Genomic DNA, 22,142 nt, shown 5'->3' on the forward strand with positions numbered 1-22,142 from the left:
AGATTCTCACATTGATCCACGCGATGAAGATCGTGTCACAGCTTTTAATGATCACTTTCGCCTGGCATAGATATATAGATATATATATTTAAATCTAACATAACTTCTGCTTAGGAAATATTCTGGCTTTTCACATATATGCTTCTGGACGGTGTGCTCGCGGAGGCCTGGCCTTTTGCTCGTCTCCTGGACTCGCTCCCCGTCGCCTCCTTCCCCCAGGATCCTCCCGCCGCCTGCCTCTGGCAGCGCTCCCGGCTGGCAGGGAGCTGAGGCTGAAACCATCCCACAGGAGGAATGCGGTCCGGATGGATGGCGCGGGCACTGCGTCAGCCGTGCGCAGAGAGCACACCGATGTCCCCATACGCACAGCTGTGCTGCTCCGAAATACCGTGTCACAGACATCAAGGGGGAAAAACTACTTACTTCTAATATTAAAAGCAAAGGGGAATGCAAATAAATTGATTTTTGCTTAAGTTTGACTTCCAGAGTTAAATTGTAATAAATACTTATTAGAAAGGCCTAAAGGCCATCTTTGAAATGACCTGAGGGACAGAGTACATTATCTAAATACATGTTATTTAAATATTTCTTTGTCAAGAGTAAACCTCAAATAAAAGAAAGGTAATTTGTCTCTGTTCCTCAGTCTTTCACATTTGTATGGCTGTATTTTAACATTACAACTTGAAGAAAAGCTAATAAATAGTATTTATATATGGACGCCATTTGGCAGAACCCAGCTGTTAAACCCTTTTCAGGGAAGAGTTTCAAAATGTCTGTGCCCCTAACCACAGGATAATGTTTTCAGGTGGTTACATAAGAAATCTGAGATTTGAGTTTTACCTTATTTACTGAGATTTTATTAGTGTTGTTCCATTGTGAGCGGGGACAATAGGTGCAGGAAAATCCACTTCAGGGGCATCAAAGAAGTAAGCCTAAGTTATTGAAGAGGAGAAAAAAAGATCATTTAGAAAGAAACACAGTGCTGCCTCACCAGCCCCTGTTCACACTTTCCACATCCACTGTTCATGGGGTGCTAACACAGCACTGAAACAACAGATTTCAATCATTTCTAAGTGTTTTTATCAGATTAGAAATATTCAATCAAAATGGCACTCTGAACTGGATTTTTAAATATAACAGCAGCCAGTAGTTGGCTTCCCAAGGCCTTAGAAATGATCTGTACTGGAAGGGACAGGACTGCAGAAATTTACTTGACTGCTGATTAACAGATGAAGATCCAGGCAGCCTACAGTAACAGGAACTCCTGCTGACTCTTGTGTTTTGCCCTCTTCCTACATGCTGAGCAAACCTATCTATTCTGGAAACTGAAGGGGGGTCAGAACTAAAGCCAGTATGGTACCATTCTGCTTAGTGCAACTAGGAGACAAAAAATAATTTAAGTCCTTGACATTATCTATTTCAGTAGCATTATGGTCTTCTGCTTTCAAAACGCTGATTTACTAAGTTCTGGCAAGTTTGTATTTTTATACATAAGACTCGTAAGCATGCGCTATAAACTGAGCATTTAATCATTTTAAAGGATTAACTAAGCATAGCACTTGTTGGAATAAGCTGTCACTGGATACAACAAAGATTAATGCTTTGCTGATACTACGATGAATTCCAGATAAAAATTCTGTTCTGTAAGGAATTTTGTTTTAAAGCTATCTTCATTATCGAGTTTGTTATTGGCACTGTCAGTCAGATTGGCATCACTTTTTGAAATATTGAGAGATTTTCCTTTGGAGGCTTTTCGAAAGTACTTGTTTCTTGATTAAAAAAGATTTTCCAGCAACGAGCCAGCCCCTCCTTCCCTGCACCATACCATGCTGCAAGCCCCAGGTAATAGCAGGTTAAAGAGGAAAGGCGGTGCTATACCAAACAGCCGACGGACAGCAGGGCGTGGAGCAGAACAATGGTCCCCACAGTCGCCAGCGCAATCCTCCGGTTGTCATCTCTGACGGCAGGCCAGAAGGTCATCACCAGGACAGACCCCGAAAGGCACAGGGAGAACATCACCAGGACCCAGCGCACCACTTTTTGTGGAATAATCCATAAAATCTGTAAGGGAGGAAAACGATCGTCAAAGAGACTGTGTGAAGCAGGGATTAATTTATTGAATGCATTGTTCTCTGACATTTCACCACTTCCAGCCAATTTGTGCACAAATTAACTCGCGCTTATTTGAGGAATGAACAATGCTAACAGCAGCCACAGCAGCAAGGAGCTTTACTCCCAGGCATGACAAGTTCGTGTCCCCTGAATCCTTACTTGGATTTGCTGCCTCTGGGGAAATGACCTGTCCTGGGCTTTTCTGGGACCACTTGATGCTATACAAGCTTGAACAAAAAGCTTTATTTTAGCCAAGCAAAATGAGCAAGAGATTTGTTCATATTAATCAAAAAGTCTTGGGGAATGGACAATCTTGTAAGAAATAGCAATGTTTTTAAACCAGGACCTTTTATCAGGGCATGTAATATAGGGACACACTCCTTAGGCCATACGTACCGCTGTGGGAATATAAACGAAGAGGGAGTAGCCATATACACACACTATCTCCAGGAACGAGTACGAGACGATGTTCATAACTTTACTGTTCCTCCACATCAGAAATCCCCAGAGAGCAAGGGGAACAAGCCAAGCGTATGCAAAAATTGTTGTTGCGGCTATGGACACTGGAAATATGTCAAAAGATTTAACGCTGTATTAGAATACGAGCCAGAATCAAGTGTATGAAGCATTCAGCATGAAAACTAGAAAGCTGCTTTTGAAATTACTTTCAAGATGTAAAGCATAAGTTATTAATAAATTGAGAATTCTGCATTTATATCCACTTTACACCAACTAGTTTGCCAGCATTTCAAATTATTTTAAAAGTAAAGAGTTCAGAAACTGTTCCTTTGTCATTTTCAATTTCTTTATTATATTTGGGTGTAAAATGCTATTGTTTTCAGTGTGAAAAGAAGAGCCACATAGGAAAGAAAAATCTTACTTGAAAGTAGAAATTCAGCTCCTGACAGATACTGAAAAGTGAAAGTAGAATGCAGACATGCTGTAGGTTCATGCCCTAAACGCTAAATTTTGCTAAAAAACAATAAATGAGAGAACACAGATATGAGTGTCAAATCCCAAACTACTCAAGTAGTTTCCCTGAGGGCATCTGTGTTCTTCTGCAGGGACAGCAGTCTCCTTCAAACTACAAGGACAGGCAAAAGTAATTGGCTTCTGAGTCTGACTTCACTGGAGCACATATCAGTAGAGCATCTTTTGCTTATTGCTGAGTTTACCAGAAGGTAACCACTTCCAGCCCTCCGTAGGTGATATGAGTAAAAACCTAACTCAGTCATTTCCTTTCTGAGGCCTGCAGGCTCCCAGGAGCCCATGGGCCCACGAAGGCACCTACAAAAGCACCACAGTGGCCGCTGCTGGGCACAATCACTAAAGCTAGAAAAATAACTTCCAGTTAGTCCTGTCTGCTCCGCTAAAACTTTCTTTTGTAACTACTTTATGCTTCCCAGGAGCAGGGTTCTGCCAGTTACAGCCCACGTTAAGGACTACTTCTGCATGGCTAAAAATTCAAAAGAATCAATCGATCAAAAAGATTACTAAGTCAAAGCTATGGCCTGTTTATCACATTACTGCACTAGCACGTTAAAACAAGCAAGTAAACACACAAAAAACCCTCATGACTGTATCATACACTTACAAACCTTTTCTGAACTCGGGCACATAGTGGTACGTCGGCTTGCCCAGGTGGATGAAGAAGTTTGAGAGATTGCCACTAACAGCAATGGCAAAGACGAGCGTGGTGCATATCCAAAAGGGACCTTAAAAGGAATCACAAGTTCAATAAGAAAACATGAAGGAAGAAGAACTGTAAAACAACACAATTCCAGATGCTTAGCTCACAAGAAAACGTCTCACACCCCACACCTACCGTAGAGGTCAGGATTGCTACGGATATACAGCCTCACAAAGTTCCTCCCTGGTACGGGGAAAACAGATCCCTTGATTCGGTCCAGGACCTACGAAAACACACAGATTTGTCTGACTCAAAGTGTAAAAAAAGGAAGCCCTCAGTGTCTGTACAAGGTACGGCTCAGACAACAGTTCTGCTCCCCTGACAAGGAGTATTAACCTGGTAAGTGTCCACATCGAAGAATGTCTGGTAGTACTCAAACGTCCAGAACGGGGCACTTTTCTTCTGTCCCGCAAGCAGCTGTATGGTGCGAAAAGAAACGTGGAAAACATTACATGCATGCAATTTATGCGTTCCTGGTTTGTTTACCCAGTGGTTAAATGATCATAAATGACATCATTTATAACACATGCCTTCTTCCGTATCACAAGTTCCCTCACTGACAGCTGCACTAGCAGAGCCTTCAGACAAACTCTGGGTGTTTCAAAGCTTCCTGCTCTCCTGCGCTGACAGAGACACAGCGCTGGGCTTTCAGCTGCTGCTGCGCTCATCTCCTGGCACATTCGCTTAGCTCACACCACCACGATTACGGGACAACTGCCTAGGCTGCGACAGCTGGAGAGCCAACGCACGTCCCCTTTACCAGTTCCGAGACAGGGAAGAAGCAGAGCTTTAAAATCGCCCGGCACGAAGCCCCGGCGTCCTCTAGGCACCTCTCAGCGTTGCCAGCATCACTCGGGTACGTGCCGGTGGAGGCAGGGCGGGTGTGGGAGCACCACCCCTGCTCCACCGCAGCCACCCGGTGCGCTGGGGGCATCACCTCCGCTTTGTCGGAGTCATCGGTGCCCAGCAGCTCGTCGTCCTCCTCCCTGCCCGGCTCCTGCGGACGGCCACGCTGGCTCCTGGGGGCCTCGGCAGGCTCCTCGATGCTGACGGTGGTGGCGTCGGGGTTCGCTGCCAGCAGGCTGGCCGCGTCGGCGAACTCTGCAAGCAAGCACAGCGCGGGGGGGGGGGGGCGGGCCGGGCGGTGAGCGGGTGCCGAGACACCGGATGGCCCGGCCCGGCCCGGCCCCGCTCCCCAGGCCGCGGGTTCGGCTCCCGGCGCCGCCTCACCTGGGAACTGCAGCCCGTCCGCGGCCGCCATGCGGCCCCCGCCCCTCCCGGGGAGCCGCCGCCGGCTCCCAGCTCCCTGCCGCCGCCCGGCCCGCACCGGCCGCTCCGCGCGCTTAAAGGGGCCGCGCGCGCCGCGCCCCGCCAGCCAACGGGCGGCCGCGCTGCTCGCCTCTCCTCCCCCGCCCCTCGCGCTCCAGAGGAGCCTCGCGACGGAGGGCGGCGCGGCGGCCAATCGGAGGCGACGCCGCGCTTCCTCTTCCGGCTCCGCCCGCGCCGTTAAAGGGCCCGCGGCCCTGCCCCAACGAGGGGGGGGGGCTGGTGCCTATAAAGGTGCGGGTTATAAGGTGCGGTGTAAAATGCCCGCCTGCTTACGGGCATTTTGACATATATAAATATATACATATATATATACACAACGTAATGTGCTTGTGTAGGTATAATGGACATCTATGTGCGTAAACATAGGCAGTAATACATATGTATTTAAATGTATACAATATAAAATAAATTTTTATATAAAATTTATGTAAAAAATGCAATGTGTATTTTATATATAAATATATATATAGTAAGATATACGTATTTAAAAGTATATATAAAAATACATTATATGTGATATATATAAAATACACATATTTTATGTCTACTTTAAATAAATATACACACATATATACATATACATTTTATTTATATAAAATACACACATGTATATAAAACACACACAAATATATATAAAATAATTTTGATATCTATACATATACATATGTGTGTACATATATTTTATATGTATACGCATGTATATATATGAAACATATTTACATTATTATATATATAATACTTTTATATATATAAAATACTTTTACTACAAAATACTTTTCTGGGCATCCTCCCAGCCTGCGTGACGAGCCCCGGTGCATGGCAGAGGAGCACAGAGGACACAGCACGCGCCACGCTACCCCAATGCCATCAGCCACATCACTTCCAAAGCCCCCGTTGTAGATGTTGGCGGCTCCCGAGCCTAAACGCGTGGGTTTGAGCGCCTCAGCGCTGACAGGCCCAGCCCCGTGGCACCGTTAACCTAATTCTTGCTTTTAATCTGGGAAAACATCCCGATGCGGCCCCACTCCTTACTAACGCACGCGATTTATCCAAAAAAAGCCTTGCAGCTGTGCAGTCGGCATTAGAACTCTGCCCTGGCGCGGGCGGAGGAGCACAGCGGGCGGGCTCCTCGCTCCCAGGCGCGTGGAGTCCACGGGGAGGTGAAGGGGGGCAAGGCCTGCAGAAATTGGGCCAAAATGAACTGGGCCACGTGGACGCCTTTCCTCCCCACCTCGCTACCTTTGCCCCTGCTGTCTCGCTGCGTTCCCATCGGAAGCCCTCACCTCCAGCACGATGTTCAGCATCAGGCTGCTGCTGCAGAAAACCCTCATTCTTCTGCATGTTACTGCGAGCGTTGTTGTCGGCAAAACACTCATGGTGCTGTTCCCCAACACCATGAAAAGACACATCCTAAAACAAGGCGAGAAGAGCAGAATGAACCAGAACCCGAAGTTCAGCTACGAAAACTGGGGCCCGACCTTTTTCAGCTTCCAGTATTTACTCTTCGTGCTGAAGGTGAAGTGGAAGAGGCTGGAGGACGAAGCCTACGAGGGACGGCCTGCTCCCAACACGCCAGTGGTGACTTCCCAGGGGGACGTCCGGCTCCTCTTCGACTTCATGCGAGGTCAGTAATCATCCTAGTAAATGGTTTGGGTGCGCTAAAATGGTAGGTGAGGACAAGAGGCTGCAAGGGGGTAGGGACAATCGGTGAACGTGCTGCATCTTTCCCATCAAATGAACGCTGCCAGCCTGCTCTGCTGTCTTGTGAGCTCTCATGCCTCCTGTCTGCCTCTTGATCTTCTAAAATAACCTGCTTATTGTCCTGGATACAGCATCCCTGCACGCCAGTAAGCTTATGAACCTCTTGCAAAAGCTGGCTCTGTCTGGAAATAACCTCCTTTTGACAGCAAAAGTGATAATTTGTTTTAGAGAGAAAAGATCCAGAGTCAGAACCGGGTGCAGTGAGTCACGACCATTGGCTGTCATTCCCTGTACATACAGAGAGTCCCATGCCAGCTCCGAAAGCCAGAATAGATCCTAGAAACTAGAAAGCACACACTGTTTTTGCAGTTTTAAAGCAGCTAGAACTGAGGCAGAAGAAAAAGAAGTTGCTTTGTACTTTGTCCGCTACCTCCCACTGAGATCTCTGTAGAACGTGGAATTAATCATTAAGCAGCAGTGTCTGTCGCCATGGGAGGCATTAAATCCTTCTCTTTCTCTACATATTTATATATAAAATAGGGTTGCACAATTCAAATAGAGATACACAATAACTACAGAAAGGTACCCCCCTATTAGATTCTTTAAGATGCAAAATATGCTAGCAGCACTTTTTGAAGCTAAGCCCAGCCAGAAGGAAGATCCTGAACACACTTGAAATAATTTAGCATGGCCATGGACTAAAAATCCTGCAAGTTCTCTTAAACTGAGGCCTTGCAATCGGTTATGCAGATGCAAACACGTGGGTACACACTGTGTTAATCTGTAAGCAACTGCACAGATACTTTCCCCAGAGGCTTGTGTAACATTGGTTTAATAAATGCATAACCAAAGTTCTGTTTGGACATGAAATTGCAGAAATCCATGGAAAGCATGAACGCCTGTGGTGCATGACTGAGAAGTCTGCAGCTTCCACTCGGCTCAGCTAGAGCTGACACCTGAAAAAAGTCAGGACATATCCAGTTGGTTCAACAGAATTAAGAATCTGTGCTTAGATGTCCATTTCTGAATGACTGTCTGTTGAGAAACCTTGCAAATGATCATGCTTAATACTTTTCAAAGTCCTTAGTATGAAAGATCTCAGGGAGGCTGCCAGGCACTACGTGCTGTATATCCATTTTAGAGCAGCACACTATCCCAAAATGCTGGTGACTTGAGAAATGGCTCTCATGGGGAGGACACAAGACGTGTATCTGTAGGGTACCTTCTGCCTTCACCGGGCTTTGCACAGAAAGGACCCTCCTCGGTTAAGCTCACTGTTGGACCCTGCGCTGATCAGTGCCAGGCTAAGGAACAGAAAGCATCTTTATGCTTGTTTTGTACAGGAACTTGGTGATACAGACGTTCTGCTGCCAATTTTTATGTCCTAGGAAGAAAGCTGTCCACAAAGTGGCTTAACCACTGTCACCCAGGAAACCGCGTGGCAGAGGCTCACTTCAGTGTATTAATTCACTTCCGGCCTCCCTCCCACCACCAACTTAACCACAGTGTCCCCTGCTTTTCTTCTAGGTAACCGACCTTTAATCCTGAATTTTGGAAGTTGCACCTGACCTTCATTCATGTTAAAATTTGATGAGTTCAACAAGCTCGTCAAAGATTTCAGCTCCATAGCAGATTTCCTTATCATCTACATCGAAGAAGCTCACGCAGCAGGTACCGTACAAACATCATATTAATGCCCGCCAGAACTTCAGATATGTATCATTCCTTTAAGAAAGAAAAACATTTTGGCAAAGGAAGTAACTACAAATGAGAAAGAAATCTTCCTAAAATCAAAAGTGGCAACACCAAATCTAGGCACCAGTTTGCATCCCTGATTCTCCAACGATTTGACTCACACATCTGGCTTCACACTGAAATACTCCTGTTGAAGATGCTTATCTCTGTGAAGCGAAGCACATAGTTAAATCTTTGCAAAACTTCCTCCCAGTTGTAGTACAGCTCCTTTTGAAAAATATGAACAAAAATGAAAAGAGTGTTTCACAGAACAAAGGTTGACAGCATGTCTTAAGTGTTTTAAAAACAAAACAGTGTCGTTTTTGTAAATCATTTTTAACGTGTCAAGAACAGGATGCAGACTTTAATTAAAAAATAGCAAACAAACTGCACACACTCTTTTATCTACACTGGACTAAGTAACATGTTGGCAGAGATTTCTATCCCCAGGTTAAGGTGGTTTTCTAAAATGCAACGTTTACAGTTTTCAAGTTTTCTAACATTACATCACTTACAGTTCTTGAGAAACAGACAGCCAAGCCACCAAAATCTTTTACTTGTTTCCCCTTTCCAAGGAAGTTATATGCAAATGATTATTTGCATATTTCTAAAAACCAAGGAGGGGCCTCCTCTCTCGTATATTTCAGTCATCAGATCTAAAATTAATTTTATAGGCTTAATGAGTAGAGTCAAGCTGAATGAACAACACTACTGCTGAGACTGCTAAATGAACAGGTATCAGCTAACAGCTGATAATCAGCTTGTAATTTAAAAATCTCCTTCTCTGCACCAATAATTTTGGCAAACTTTATCCGGATGGGATGCATCTCCCACACCTGGTATCCTTCCAAGCTTGATTTATGTGGGAAAAATTCAGCTAAAATACATCAAGTATTTCTGAATCCAGGGCAAGGAAGAAATGCAGTTTGTTCAAATTAAAGTGGGAAAACAAACAAACAAACAAAACACCATGTGATTACTTATTTGCAAAGCTGTAGTGTTCTCCTACTCTAAAGGGGACCTTAATTTCATTAATTTTAGGAGTAAATTGCAATATTCTTTTAACACAGTTTTGGTACATGACACGCAGTACATCTCCACCCCAACTGTCTACTCAAAATGTCCCTTGCTAAATACCTTTCTCATTTGTTTCAGATGGATGGGCTTTTAAAAACAATATCGTTATTAAAAATCACAGAAGCCTTGAAGATCGAAAAATTGCAGCACAATTTCTTCAGAAAAATAATCCTTTATGTCCAGTGGTTTTAGACACTATGGAAAACCTCAGCAGTTCGAAATATGCTGCGCTGCCAGAAAGACTGTATCTACTTCAAGAGGGGAAGGTTATCTACAAGGTAAAACCCATCAACAATATGGGCACAATACATGGAGATTCTCAACTTTCAAAATAAGAATGTTTTATGTTTTATGCGAGTATTTCATTCTATTTCATAGTTGCTAATTTCGCAATCCACTGTAACTGTAGAAAAAAAAAAGAAAAGGACTTGCAGTAAAACCAGTCTGGGCCATTACGGCGTACATATTTGATGTACACCTCAGTCCTGCTCAAATATTTATCCCATGGCTCATTAGAAAACCTAGCTACATCTAAGCTGTGAGATCCAGGAACACTCGCCAGCTCCAGGATCCCAGCATTGGCCCTGCCCCAGCTACACAGCGGGGTGTGACCTGTGCACACACCATCTCCCATGCGACAGCTGCCAAGCAAAAGAAACCCAAGCACACCTACCCACAGCTCTGATTTAACTGCTGTGCTCTAAAGGACTTCTGCTCTGTGTATTTGAGCATTACTGTATAATTTTATTGCCTTTGCAGGGAGGAGTGGGGCCTTGGAACTATCACCCCCAGGAAATACGCACCATTCTGGAAAAACTGAAATAGAAAAAGAAAGAAGAGGACTTCAGAGTAAAGACTAGCTGGGTAAAAAAGCTCAATGAATAAGTTTTCATGGACATAACTGTTAAAATTAAAAGAAAGACAATTTAAAAATAACAGAACACCTAGAAAGAGAGTAACATGTGCATCTAAAGAGCATTTACAGTGTGATTCATCATTTGTCTGGAGGTTTTCAAGTCTCATCGGTACAACCTCGTCTATCGCGTTGTAGTGTCTTACTGCACTCACACCACAAGCAGTAACGAACAGTAGCTGAGCTATTAGGATTGGATATCGACATTTACATTCCTAAGAAATATCATGCAGGATAAACCTCAGGGGTGGTGACATTTGCAAAAGTCAACTGGCATGCAAAACAACCAATTTCACATTAATAAGTTTCTCTTGTACACATCCGGTTTTCTTAAATGTTCACTTCCACAGACTTCAGAAGGCTTGTGAATAAGACAATCTCTATTAACATTTGTTTCTATTAATATTTGTTATGACAGTCATAGCTTAAAGCATAGACAGCTGTGACCTGATTTTAGAAAATATTTATAGAAACAAAGGATTGATCTGCAATTATTAAAACACTGTCAGAGCATCGTACGACTCCAGCTTCTTTTTCCCCACCGGTTATTTATAAGCATTAGTAGAAGTTTATATACGTCCTATTATTCTTGCACAGTTTCTTTTGAGTTAATGAGGTTTCCAATTTTAGAACTTTTGAAGAACTTCTTTGAGAGTAAGAAGTAATTCCTCCCATTTAAGTATTTCACATTTTCTTCTATTCAACTCAGGGTGCAAGGGAAACATCTCACAGGAAACTGGGTTTTAATTCATATATTAAGAAAGCCCGACCTAAACACAATGATTTAAATGGACTTAGCTATGTTCAAGTATTCTTGATAACACTCCAGATTATAAAGCTAGAAAGCTGTTACTATAATTAAGGACATCTAAGCACAGATTCTTAATTCTGTTAATGAACCAACTGGACATGTCCTGACTTTTTTCAGAGGTGTCCGCTCTAGCTGAGCTGAGTGGAAGCTGCACAATTCTCAGTCATGCACCACAGGCGTTCATGCTTTCAATGGATTTCTGCAATTTCCTGTCCAAACAGAACTCTGGTTATGTATTTATAAAACTAATGTTACACAAGCCCCTGGCAAAAGTATCTATGCGGTTGCTTACCAATTAACTGCATTACGTACATTAAACTAGTGGTGAATACACACTACATCTGTATCTTCAAAAAACGCTTTAATACAAAGTTTTAATAATAAATATTCTCTGCAATACGGATATCAAAATATAATACAAAAAGGGAAAAAAAAAAGGTACAAATTTAAGCTGGACTTAAGTATTTTCTGCTGTGCCCTCTGCCATCACCCTGTGCACTGATACAAAATGATCAAAGGCAGACTTGATGATGAACCGCAAGTAAGTGGCTGGGAAATCAGGAAGCTGTAGAAGAGAAAAAAAAAGCTTATTTTAGTCTCTGTAGTAACATAACTATCAAACCATTTGCAGAAGTTTGTTAGAAGAACCTGTGTTCCTATGTCTGTTTTCAAATTACACATAAATCATGGTGCTCTAAAAAATTTAGCCAGCTTCAGAGATTCTTTAGAAGAGAGCAATTAAAAACAGTTGTCCCTCCCCACCCCTGAATATTGACTGCAGCCTTCACAACAATTCAGGGAGGAAAGACCACCATTCTTCTGGAAGGAGCTCTTTCACACAGTTAGGAGCAGTAGTCAGATGCAACTTCATACCACAGTCTACAGAGGAGCAGCAGGAAAGTGCAGTCTTGTATCATGATCTACAAATTCCTGTATCTAATGCTGAGTTAGCAATAATTATAAATAAAAATGTTTTGATTTTTCATGGTTTCTACCCAGTTAGTCTAGACATCCCGTTCCTTGAAGCACTGCTGGTGTATCCTGTGAATACTCACTGGAAATTCTTCCATTTGAAGCTGTCCTTCTGTGTGTTGCAAATCTAGAAAATACATATTTTCAGCAAATAATGAGTAACGGTCTGCAATGCTGTGAAAAAATTTCACTGGATGTCAGAGTTCATGAGAGTTTAAGGAGCATGAACTTGCACAACATACAGAAATTGTTCTTTACAAGGTTATTTAAGAGAACAAATACACTTTGCAATATCCCAGTGTAAAAATATAACTCATTACACTGCTTTATAAAACATCACCCAAGGGGCATTAAAAAACATAATAATGCAGGAAATGGCACTCTATTATACTATGTAAGTCTTATTTTAATTTTTGGAACAAAAGAGGGTGTACAAGTAGTGCCTGAGCCCTTCTACATCATTTTACATCTCCAAACAGCTAATCAGAACATCAGTGTTCATAAACTTTATTTAAACGTGTCTATTAAACAAATGTCTAATAACATAATCATCAAGCCAGACCTGAATACTCAACAGACAGGGAGTTAAAATGACTCACTGAAAAAATACAGAGTGCACCAGTGATAAAAAGGATGGTTTTATCTGTACGTCTCAGTAGAACCTATATAAAATCTAAGCTCAATTTTATAAGCATAATTTTTACACACTATGCAAATTTAGTGAAAGGCATAAAATTAAGATTTAACATTAGAAGAAAATGTATTGTTTCCTGGTATATTTGTTTATCATTATCCATCTGAAAATGCGGTTTTCAAGTTGAGAAAATGGTGCTATACAGCACCAGGCTACATGACAGGGAACCTGGTTATTTTCCAACATGTCCATGTTCTCACTCGATGTTCAAAGAAACCAATGGGCAACTCCAAAAATTTGATATTTATGCTAGAGGTGATAGCTCTCTCCAGAAGGTGCACCACTGAAATTTTTCAGGCAACTATGGTCAAAATCTAAATGCATTACTGTGAAAATTACTCCATAGAAGAACATCACATGGAATTTTTGCAGGAAAACAGGGATTCCTGTGAAACTAAAAAAAAACCACAAAACTAACCAATACTAACTGAAATTATATGAAGAAATCTAGGTCACACGGCTCTACCAAGGCCTGACAACGTCACTAGTCTTGTTCTCAGATACCTGCAAGGATACAACATGCCAGGGTACACATCCTAGTGTTACTAAGTTAGTTTTCTAGGGGAGAAAAAAAGAAAGAAATAGAACTTCCTAATCAAGGTTTTTATTTTTGTTTAGTTATCTCTATACATAGTAACAATAAAAGTCAATTGGAATCCTCCCTAGTTTGCCTAAAAAAAGCTTTGTTATTCAAAACTTTGAAATAAGTGAATCAGCAAATGCACAGATCAACATCACTCCCACAAAATCCCATCCGCTTCAGATTCAGAATCTCACCTTTTTCAACGCACTGTTCAAAATCTACTGGGTCTTTAGATATGCTTCTTTCAATCCTCAAGGTCCGCACTAAAATACATAGCATTTAAAATATCAACATAAATTCTGCATTTTATTGAAAATGATATTTACTGCATCACTTTCCATCTACAAAGCATCTTATCAGTATTAACTAATTCACTGCTCCTCTAGCTTAGGGCCTTGGATTGCAATAAAACCACCACACTCCTGCTTCAGGTTGGACAAACAAGGACAAGTTTTCAGTTGTGTTGTGCAGCCTCTGCTGACGGTCAAGCTCCCGTACCCATGCTCTCACCTCAGAACAGTCCTTTTGGTCTTACAGCTCACATTTTCCCTCACTCTATTTTAGAAAATAAAATTCAGTGTTGTCATACACGATTATAAAAATCAGTATTAAAAATAAATCATTAAAACAGTAAGCATTGCAGTTCTGTCCATAAATCAGATCATAAGATCAGCCACCACTGTACTACAGAAGTTAACTATAAGACCAATACAAGGTTGCTATGAGAACACAATAACAACCGCAGCTGGGGCAGATTGGCCATCTTTTTCTGATGTATTTATGAAAAACTTTGGACATGTAAGACAAATGTTTTGTTTAGCTGTTCCTTTATTAACATGCTAAAAGCAACTACTTAAAAATACGAGGCTACTGAGAGAATGCGCATGTAAGTGAATACATTTTGAATAATCTGTACCGTATACTGCAATACACGAAGCCTTACCCAAATAACACTGGATTGCGACTTTGCTGATTTTTACACATTTAGGAAAACCAATAATGAATTCCTGCGGGAACATTCCTGTCGTCGTCCAGAACGTTTCAGAACTTCTGTGGAGAAAGCAGGACAAAAAAAAAGAAAACCACCTACGGCTATTTATAGCTGCCTTGAAAGAAGATTTAAAAATAAAGAAAGAATGCGAGGCCATCATTATTGGGGGGGGGCATTTTAGTTTGTGTTGGGGGAGCAGAAAATATTTCAGCTCCGAGAGGCACCGTGGTGCCAGGGGACCCCCTCACGGCCCCTCGCCGCCCTCACCCGTCCGCCATGTTCTCGGCGGGGTGCTCCGGGTCGCTGGAGGTGGCGAGGACGAGGGCAGCGCCCGCCGAGCTCCGGCACCAGTCGGCGGCCCCCATCGCGGGCCGGGAGCTGAGGGGAAGGCCGAGCCCGGTGCCGCCGGTACCGGGCAGCGGCGACGCCCCGGAGCACCGCGGCTGTGGCCGGGCGAGCCGGTGCCGCAGCGGGCGGCGGCAGCGGGACCCCCGTGGGGTGTGGGGGGGGGGGCGGTACCGGGGAAACGGCGGCGGTGCCTCCCCGCGGAGCCCACCCCGGAGCCGCTTCCCCTCAGCGCCCCGCTCCCAGCCCCGGTCCCCTCCCGCTGCCCGCCCCCGGCGCGGCCCCGCCTGCTGCCGCCGGCGCTGCGGGATGGGAGCGGCGAGCGCGGCCCCGGCTGACGGCGCGGCGGGGCGGCCCCGGCGGGGCAGGTAGGTGCGGGCAGCGCCCCCCGGGCCCGGGCCCCTCAGCCCCGCTCCTGCCGGGCAGGGAAGGGGTCGAGCCCCAGCCCTCCTCAGCCACCTCCGCGGCGGGCTCCGGGGCTGGGGGCATGGCGCAAAGCAGAGCCCCCCGCGGAGACCTCGGTGCCGGCCGGGGCTCCCCTGCCCTGCCCACCCTTCTCCCCTTCTCTGGGAGCCGGGAGGGAGCCCCTCCGGCGGGCTTGGCTGCCCTGCCGCGGTCAGCCATTTACCCTCCTCCTCCTCCTCTTCTTTCCCCGTTCCTGCAGCACAGCCAGGGCCCAGCTGCGCCCCCCCCCCCCCACACACACACCCCGGCTCCCCTTCGCCATCCCTGGGTTCAGCCCCCCCGTGCCCAGTGTCTGTGGTCTGATGGCAGACAGCGCACGGCCCTGGTGGAGGCAGCCCGGCCCTCCTGGCGCTGCGGGGTTACGTGACAACGTGCACTCAGGGCACCCAGGATTGCTGACGGGGCTTGGGGTCTTTTCCAAGTCGTGCTTTACCTGTCTTCGGTTTGTTTTTTGCAGAACTGGGCGAGGGGAATGTCGTGCTGGCTCCGCTCAGAAAGCTGTCTGGATACCGGGCCAATATACGTGCGTGAAAATGGGAAGCTGCACGTGGTAAACCAGGGTGCGGGCGGCGTACAGAATGTCACTCCCAAAGCAAGACCTTTCAGGCTGTTCTCCAGAGGATTTTCTGTGGAGCTTTGTATGAACAGGGAGGACGATAGGGCAAGGAGGCAGAGGACCGATCATTTCATCTTCACGTATACCAAGGAGGGGAACCTCCGATACTCGGCCAAGTCCCTCTTCAGCCTAGTGCTGGGGTACATTTCTGACAATGTTGATCACATTGACTCGTTGATTGGTTTCCCAGAGCAGATTGCTGAAAAGCTCTTTTCAGCTGCAGAAGCAAGACAAAAGTTCACAGAACCAGTTACAGGACTGAGAGCTCTACAGAAGTTTACTGAAGCATATGGCAATTTGGTGCTATGTTCATTATGTCTGCGGAATAGGTAAGTGCATTCAGTAACAAACATCTCCTAGTGCTTTTTGCTAGCATGCTTATTTTTCCCCTTGCTTTCTCTCAAAAGTAACTTTTCAAAAAATTTAGGCCTTATAGCACCACCTATTTTTAGTCAACTGACTTGAGCCTTGTCTTACTCTGCTGCTTGTTTCCTTTCGTACCATTCCTTTCCTAACAAGTACAGCCCACAGCTGCTGGTTTCACACTAAGATACAAGGCAATACAGGTAATAGAATACATCCATGCTAACTAACAGGGGATTTTATTTGAAGGATTAAACTTGCAACTATTTTTTAACAATACTAATCAGTATTTGCATAACAGTCCATGTGTAATGCCATCTCAGGTATTTCTTGGGTCATTTTTGTAATTGTACTTACAAGCATTTCAACATGCCTAGCTGACTGTACATTAAAATACACCCTTGCAGACCATCTGGGATTATTTACTATAAGTTTTTAACTCATTTCATTTTTTATCCTGTTTCATTTTGGGTGCTGAGCAGAAGACAGAGTCTTGTAGGTGAGAGAGCCTTTGAAGTCAGGCAGGTTTTACCTTAGTGGTAATTGTGGTTCCTATCCCCATACTGAACATACCTTAATGAGGTTCTGATTAGAATAAAGCTTTTTTTTTTTCCACCTTCTCAATGTTCACGTTTTCTTTCTCTACAAGAGAGCCTCACCAGCCTTAAAACTGAATGTGCTTTTAAAGCTTTGCTCCTACTGAAGTCTTTCCAAGTACTGTAATGAGACTATCTTCCGTCTATACGCTTTAAAAGAGATGGTTTATCCAGTTTAAAATCAAAGTACAGGCATATTCATCTGAAGTGCCAAGGGTGTTTTGAGCACAGTAGGAATGTTTGATCAGAGGTCAATTATCCTTTGTTTTATCCCTTAAACCTACTCCCTCTTTATTTTTAGTACAGATACTTTTTATGAGCTTAATTCAGAAATGAAGTTACCTCTGGCATAGTTTGCTGTTACAGAAAGCTTCGTTAAGTATCAAGTCTCTGAAATCCAGGAAGTAAGATACTAAGGCATTTTTTGATTAATTGTGTTTATAAAAGAGCCCACTCTTCACAAACCTTCAGAGCTACAATGCTCTATCGAGAGTTGTTTCACACTCTGACTGCATATATTGCCTTCCACAAAACTGAATTGTGTGGCAAAGGGATTTGGTGGGGTAGTTTGGTAGGTATACTTGCACTAAGAAGGTGCTCATACTTCCGTGGGTAAGAAGGCATTCATTGAGGAATGAAATTAGTAAACACACCTCATTTCAGCACTGAAGATGTTATCCTCAGAGATTGTCTTGCCGTGGGGACTATGAGGTAAATTCAGGAGAGATTAGTGAATTCAGGGGTTGTGTTGCTGTGGAATAAGCCACAAATGCAAGGGAGATGGGGGTAAGGTAGTAACTGCTACGTGCAAGCAGGGTGTTACTGCATATTCATGCATGCCATTCTTCATTGCATTCCTACCTCTAAACCTCCTACTGAATAGTTCCAGCACAGATGTTTGCATGGCTGCAGAGTGAATCGGATCAGGGAACCAACACAGCTCAAAAAAAATAACCCACTGAGTAACCACTGCCTGGGGTGTAGTCACAACTCCAGTTGGAGTCCAGGGTCCTGCAGGCATCTTGTTGGACTCAGTCTAGCGAGCTGGGCAACATCTCTACTGAAGTATTGTATTTACACATGTGGAAAGTAAAATTTTACCATTTGGCAAGCTATGCTGATGCATTCAGAATAGATTTGAAACCTGGGTGAATGTTGGTTTGTCTCCGCGCTACCTAGATACTAAGGAAGAGCAATTTGTGACTCTGATTTGAAGTAATATATTCTACATTATTCTGAAATAATACAGTAATAATCTGTAAACAGGCCCCTAATAATGATGTTTGCAAATTGAGGTTGTAATCGTTAGTCCATCATTTTGTGTCATAACCAAACCATGATATTTATTCAAGGAGAAGGCTGGGGATTCAGATGTGTTGTGTGCAGAATGCAGTGTAAAAACGATAATTACAACAGCTGGCCAATTTCTGTCAGTTTCTACACAGATACATATGAGAAATAACTGCCTTATGCTTGTGACTCTTGAGAATACTTGAGGACCCTTCTTATGTGCCCTGAACACTGATAGCTTTTTTTGTTCTTTACAGATACCTGCTTGTCTCTGAAAAACTAGAAGAAATTAAGTCTTTCCGGGATCTGACGTGTTTGGATCTTTCCTGTTGTAAACTCGGAGATGAACATGAACTTTTAGAACACCTCACTAAGGAGGCTCTGTCTAGGTACTAATTGCTTGACGTGTATCTAGAGGTGACACTTTCTTTTCCTATCACTAAGGAGCTCAAAGAGTCAAGTTGTGACTTTAAAGAAAAATTTCACAGGCAGTAGCGTATAAGTTTGAAGATTTTGGTTGTTGATAAAACCTGTTCTTGAAGTAAACAAAATACAGAATTTATTGTACAAAAAGAATGTGCTCTAAAGGACACACTGAATCTCAAAGGTACTATAAATGTGCGAGATAATTTGCTTCTCATGTATTTTTATAATTTGCATTGGGCAGGTAAAAAAAATGCATCTTATCATTTGTAACTGCTTTACACTTTTATTTCCTTCTTTAAAGGATAACTTTTATCAGACAAATTTTTAACTAAACCAGTATACCAGATGGAGATTTGTGCAAGCACTAGGTTGATGTTTAGTTAATTAATACTTTGGAAAATAAATTTTATGTTTGATACTGAAGATTGAAAAGTAGAAAAATTGGGAAAACAGTAGGCAGAGTAGCTGTTAACTAGGGGATATTACATTTATATAAAACTTCGTTACTTTGATGCATTTCGAGATGAGATTTTGTTTTCGAAGCACTTTGAAAAATGTTGTAATGTTACGTTTTCCCTGAGTTCATCTGTGTTAATAAGACCTCATTGTTTACTTAAAAATCATTGCTGTATCTCGTACCAAATCTGTCCTCTCCCATTTTGCCAAGCATTTTTCTCTTCAGTTTTGAGTGAAGTTGAGATTGGCAGCCTTGATTTAAATAACTTCAGTTTATAAAGAACCTCCTTGTCTCTGTTAGCAAATGCTTGTGCTCTAGGACAAGTTTGTCACTGGAGTTCCGTGAATAACTGGTCAAATAAGTGCTTCTGTTGAGCTAGCAGAAGGAATATAAAAACATTTGTCAGTCCTACCAACCCAGGATTCTTTCTTGCTACTTTTTATTAATGTTAATAAAAAGTTTTTATTAACCCTTCAGTAGGCTGAAGGGTTGGCACAAGATGAGCCCAGACTTTCTGCATAGAGTTTTAAGATATTCTGCAAAACTGTCTAAATAAATTGACTGTAAACGATTGTTTTATATTTCTCCTTCCAGTGTAAAAAGGCTTCTCTTGAAAGACAACGCTTTATCAGATGCAGGCCTTCGCAGAATGACAGCACCAGTACGAGTATTGAAAAAGGGACTTGAGAATCTTTTGGTATTAGACTTGTCTTGTAAGTGCTTCATGGTATAATATTAGAAGCAAACTGTCTTTTTTTTTTTTTTTTTTGATATTTTTCCTATTTAATATTGAAGGGATACAAATAATTTAACAATTCCTGTGAGCCTAGTACCCAGCCCCAGGTTTGACCGCCAACTTTCCACAAGGCGCAGGTCCTACCTGTAAGTCTCAGCTACTTGCTACTTACATAAATATCTTTAATAGTATGGGAATTAATATTGTAAAACTCATATTTTGACCATTAGAGGAAAAATACCACATTTGGCTCAATTTCCAAACATGAGTCATCCTACAAAAAAACAGGCCAAAAAATCCCTTGTTCGAGTATTAGCTTTTGGAACAAATAATTTCTTGGTATTCTGACTATCTTCTTCCACATCTTGCAACTTAACTAACTTTACCTGACCTTACAGGTAACCCTAAAATCACAGATGTGGGAATTGGATACCTTCTTTGTTTCAAGAAGTTGAACTGTTTGGATATTTCTGGGACAGGTCTCAAGGTAAAAGAGCTTCTAAGTTTAATGGACAAGTATAACCAAATGTTCTTTCCCTCTGACTTCTTTATTTCCCTTTTCACTAGGATGTTAATGCTGTCATTAAACGAATCCAAATGCAGATAGGCTTGGTTCACTCAGAAGTGCCTCTGAAAGAATTTGATCATAGTAACTGCAAAACAGAGGGATGGGCAGAGCAGGTATGGGTTTTTAAGTCTATTTTACTTTCTAGAAATGGTTCTCATATAATACCTATGAGGTATTAGATCACTGGATAGGAAATAATAAGGGATAGAGTTGTTTCTGTTGACGTTTCTGTAAACTTTACAAGAAATATTTTTAACTCCCTCAAATCTTCTTTCAGACAGTCTTGCAGTGGGAGCAGACAGTTATGGAGGCTGTCAAGCCACAAGAAGACTTGAGATCCAGAACAGCAGCTCAACACTTCTGTACGTAATTGAATAGAGACCACATTATTTAATTGTTATCTAGGAGGAATATTTTCATGCATTTTTGTAGTACAAATAGCATCTCAGATGTGCAATTTCAGCCATTTGCGCAACTGCTTTACAATGTGGTGGGAGGTTTTTTGTGTTTTTTTTTTTATGTATTTGTTAGACTGCTGGATAACTTTCTTAAAATTCAGCATGACGGCAGGCTTAGGGCAACGTCTGATAACTGAGTTTTCTCCTTAAAATCCTGAGTCCAAAATTGTTCATTTCCCCTATGTATGTTTCAGCAAAACAGACAGTATTTCCAGGTTTGCTTGGCCAAAACAATTTGCAACACACGTGTGTATTTTAAGTCATTATTCTGTTTTTCCCCAACTCTGAACTTTTTGTTTTCCCCCCTGTAGATGGCAAGACACGCAGAATAGAGGAAGCAGTCAAATGCAAGTTGGTGGAGACCGAAACCAAAGCATCTGGAAACTTGCAGTTTTATAAGGAAAAGGTTCAAAATTGCCATTCACCTTTGAAAAAGGAGGTTGCAGGCAGCCATGAATCAAAGAACAATAAAAAAAGAGCTTTGGCTGAACAAGAGAGAGAAAGGACTTCCAAACAGAAGCATCTGTGCCTCACAGTGGAGGACTGGGATTTGTTAAATACCTACTGAGTCAGAAAGAAACGAGTCTTTTGTTTGTTGTTTTTTTGCTGACAACGGATTTTAGACGCGTTCAGAGGGAGTAACAAAGCAGACCAGTATTGTTAAAGCTGGTTGCTGTGATATGGTTGTGTTATCGTAGGCTTGGGAAGGGGAGGGCTAGAGTCCAGGAGGAGGGTGATGTTACTACTGTATATTTTCAATACATAATTTTTTTCAAATAAAGTTTTTGTTGTCATCCTTAACTAAATCTTCTGACGTAGATATCGTTCACAAAAATACTGGTCCTGTCCCTTCTCATCTTTTGTCTCCTCAGGAGCCAAAGACTAATAATGATTGCAACTTATTGGAAGTAAAGCTGCGCTGTGCTTGTCAAGTGCAGTGGGCCTTTAACAGTGCTGCTAGTACAGAAGCCTCAGCCTGTAAAAGCAGAGGCTGTGCTGATAGAGCTCTGACAAAGGGAGGAAGCAAACAGGATAAGTACGGGCCTGGGGGAGGGAGGGAAGCAGAGAGACAGAAACCCCTCGGTAACATCGCACAAATTCAAAGAACAGAAGTCCCCTATCTCCTTCCTTTTAACCCAGGAAATGAAAGCTGAAACTGGGTTACTGCAGAGATTAAACTCTACGGCTGTAATATGCCTTGCCTTACAAGCAAAT

At 42.9% G+C, this 22,142-nt stretch overlaps 4 protein-coding genes across 8 annotated transcripts; 2 read left to right on the forward strand and 2 right to left on the reverse strand.

Annotated features, from left to right (window-relative positions):
- Nucleotides 1-26: 26 nt before the first annotated feature.
- Nucleotides 27-5,197, reverse strand: YIPF1 (Yip1 domain family member 1). Of its 3 annotated transcripts, none has more exons than XM_083846639.1 (9): nt 5,033-5,197; nt 4,740-4,903; nt 4,139-4,219; nt 3,938-4,025; nt 3,711-3,827; nt 2,509-2,675; nt 1,879-2,061; nt 841-932; nt 27-425 (listed from the first exon to the last, which is right to left on the reverse strand). In XM_083846639.1, the coding sequence occupies exons 1-8, from the start codon at nt 5,061-5,063 to the stop codon at nt 846-848; spliced, it is 918 nt and encodes a 305-aa protein (XP_083702765.1). In that variant the 5' UTR covers nt 5,064-5,197; the 3' UTR covers nt 27-425; nt 841-845. The 3 variants fall into 3 exon arrangements, with proteins under 3 accessions (XP_083702765.1, XP_083702766.1, XP_083702767.1); XM_083846640.1 differs by having other exon boundaries at nt 185-374; XM_083846641.1 differs by having other exon boundaries at nt 185-331; nt 840-932.
- Nucleotides 5,198-6,280: 1,083 nt separating this feature from the next.
- Nucleotides 6,281-11,069, forward strand: DIO1 (iodothyronine deiodinase 1). Its single transcript, XM_083846642.1, has 4 exons — nt 6,281-6,755; nt 8,360-8,503; nt 9,722-9,921; nt 10,403-11,069. The coding sequence occupies exons 1-4, from the start codon at nt 6,425-6,427 to the stop codon at nt 10,466-10,468; spliced, it is 741 nt and encodes a 246-aa protein (XP_083702768.1). The 5' UTR covers nt 6,281-6,424; the 3' UTR covers nt 10,469-11,069.
- A 642-nt stretch (nt 11,070-11,711) lies between these two features.
- On the reverse strand, nt 11,712-15,253 carry IFT25 (intraflagellar transport 25). Of its 2 annotated transcripts, none has more exons than XM_083846647.1 (5): nt 14,875-15,253; nt 14,560-14,666; nt 13,811-13,879; nt 12,423-12,466; nt 11,712-11,932 (listed from the first exon to the last, which is right to left on the reverse strand). In XM_083846647.1, the coding sequence occupies exons 1-5, from the start codon at nt 14,970-14,972 to the stop codon at nt 11,825-11,827; spliced, it is 426 nt and encodes a 141-aa protein (XP_083702773.1). In that variant the 5' UTR covers nt 14,973-15,253; the 3' UTR covers nt 11,712-11,824. The 2 variants fall into 2 exon arrangements, with proteins under 2 accessions (XP_083702773.1, XP_083702772.1); XM_083846646.1 differs by having other exon boundaries at nt 14,560-14,663; nt 14,875-15,114.
- LRRC42 (leucine rich repeat containing 42) lies at nt 15,180-21,725 on the forward strand. Of its 2 annotated transcripts, none has more exons than XM_083846635.1 (8): nt 15,180-15,320; nt 15,875-16,362; nt 18,540-18,671; nt 19,760-19,878; nt 20,300-20,388; nt 20,469-20,582; nt 20,747-20,831; nt 21,239-21,725. In XM_083846635.1, exons 2-8 carry the CDS (start codon nt 15,890-15,892, stop codon nt 21,493-21,495), a joined length of 1,269 nt encoding a protein of 422 aa, XP_083702761.1. In that variant the 5' UTR covers nt 15,180-15,320; nt 15,875-15,889; the 3' UTR covers nt 21,496-21,725. The 2 variants fall into 2 exon arrangements, with proteins under 2 accessions (XP_083702761.1, XP_083702762.1); XM_083846636.1 differs by lacking the exon at nt 15,180-15,320 and adding an exon at nt 15,545-15,567.
- Nucleotides 21,726-22,142: the final 417 nt, after the last annotated feature.

Source organism: Anser anser (genome assembly GCF_964211835.1).
Source record: "Anser anser genome assembly, chromosome: 8".
NCBI classification, from domain to species: Eukaryota; Metazoa; Chordata; class Aves; order Anseriformes; family Anatidae; genus Anser; species Anser anser.

Bases quoted from the DNA above. Each gene is read 5' to 3' on its own strand.
- YIPF1 (XM_083846639.1), bottom strand. From the start codon at position 5,063: ATGGCGGCCGCGGACGGGCTGCAGTTCCCAG. The intron at 4,220-4,739 runs GTGATGCCCCCA...CGCACCATACAG, and splicing joins ATGACTCCGACAAAGCGGAG to CTGCTTGCGGGACAGAAGAA. The intron at 2,062-2,508 runs GTACGTATGGCC...CCTCCCTTACAG, and splicing joins TCGTTTATATTCCCACAGCG to ATTTTATGGATTATTCCACA.
- IFT25 (XM_083846647.1), bottom strand. From the start codon at position 14,972: ATGGGGGCCGCCGACTGGTGCCGGAGCTCGGCGGGCGCTGCCCTCGTC. The intron at 14,667-14,874 runs GTGAGGGCGGCG...CTTTCTCCACAG, and splicing joins GCCGAGAACATGGCGGACGG to AAGTTCTGAAACGTTCTGGA. The intron at 12,467-13,810 runs GTGAGATTCTGA...TGTATTTTCTAG, and splicing joins TGAACAGTGCGTTGAAAAAG to ATTTGCAACACACAGAAGGA.
- LRRC42 (XM_083846635.1), top strand. From the start codon at position 15,890: ATGTCGTGCTGGCTCCGCTCAGAAAGCTGTCTGGATACCGGGCCAATA. The intron at 18,672-19,759 runs GTACTAATTGCT...TTCTCCTTCCAG, and splicing joins ACTAAGGAGGCTCTGTCTAG to TGTAAAAAGGCTTCTCTTGA. The intron at 19,879-20,299 runs GTAAGTGCTTCA...CTGACCTTACAG, and splicing joins TTTGGTATTAGACTTGTCTT to GTAACCCTAAAATCACAGAT.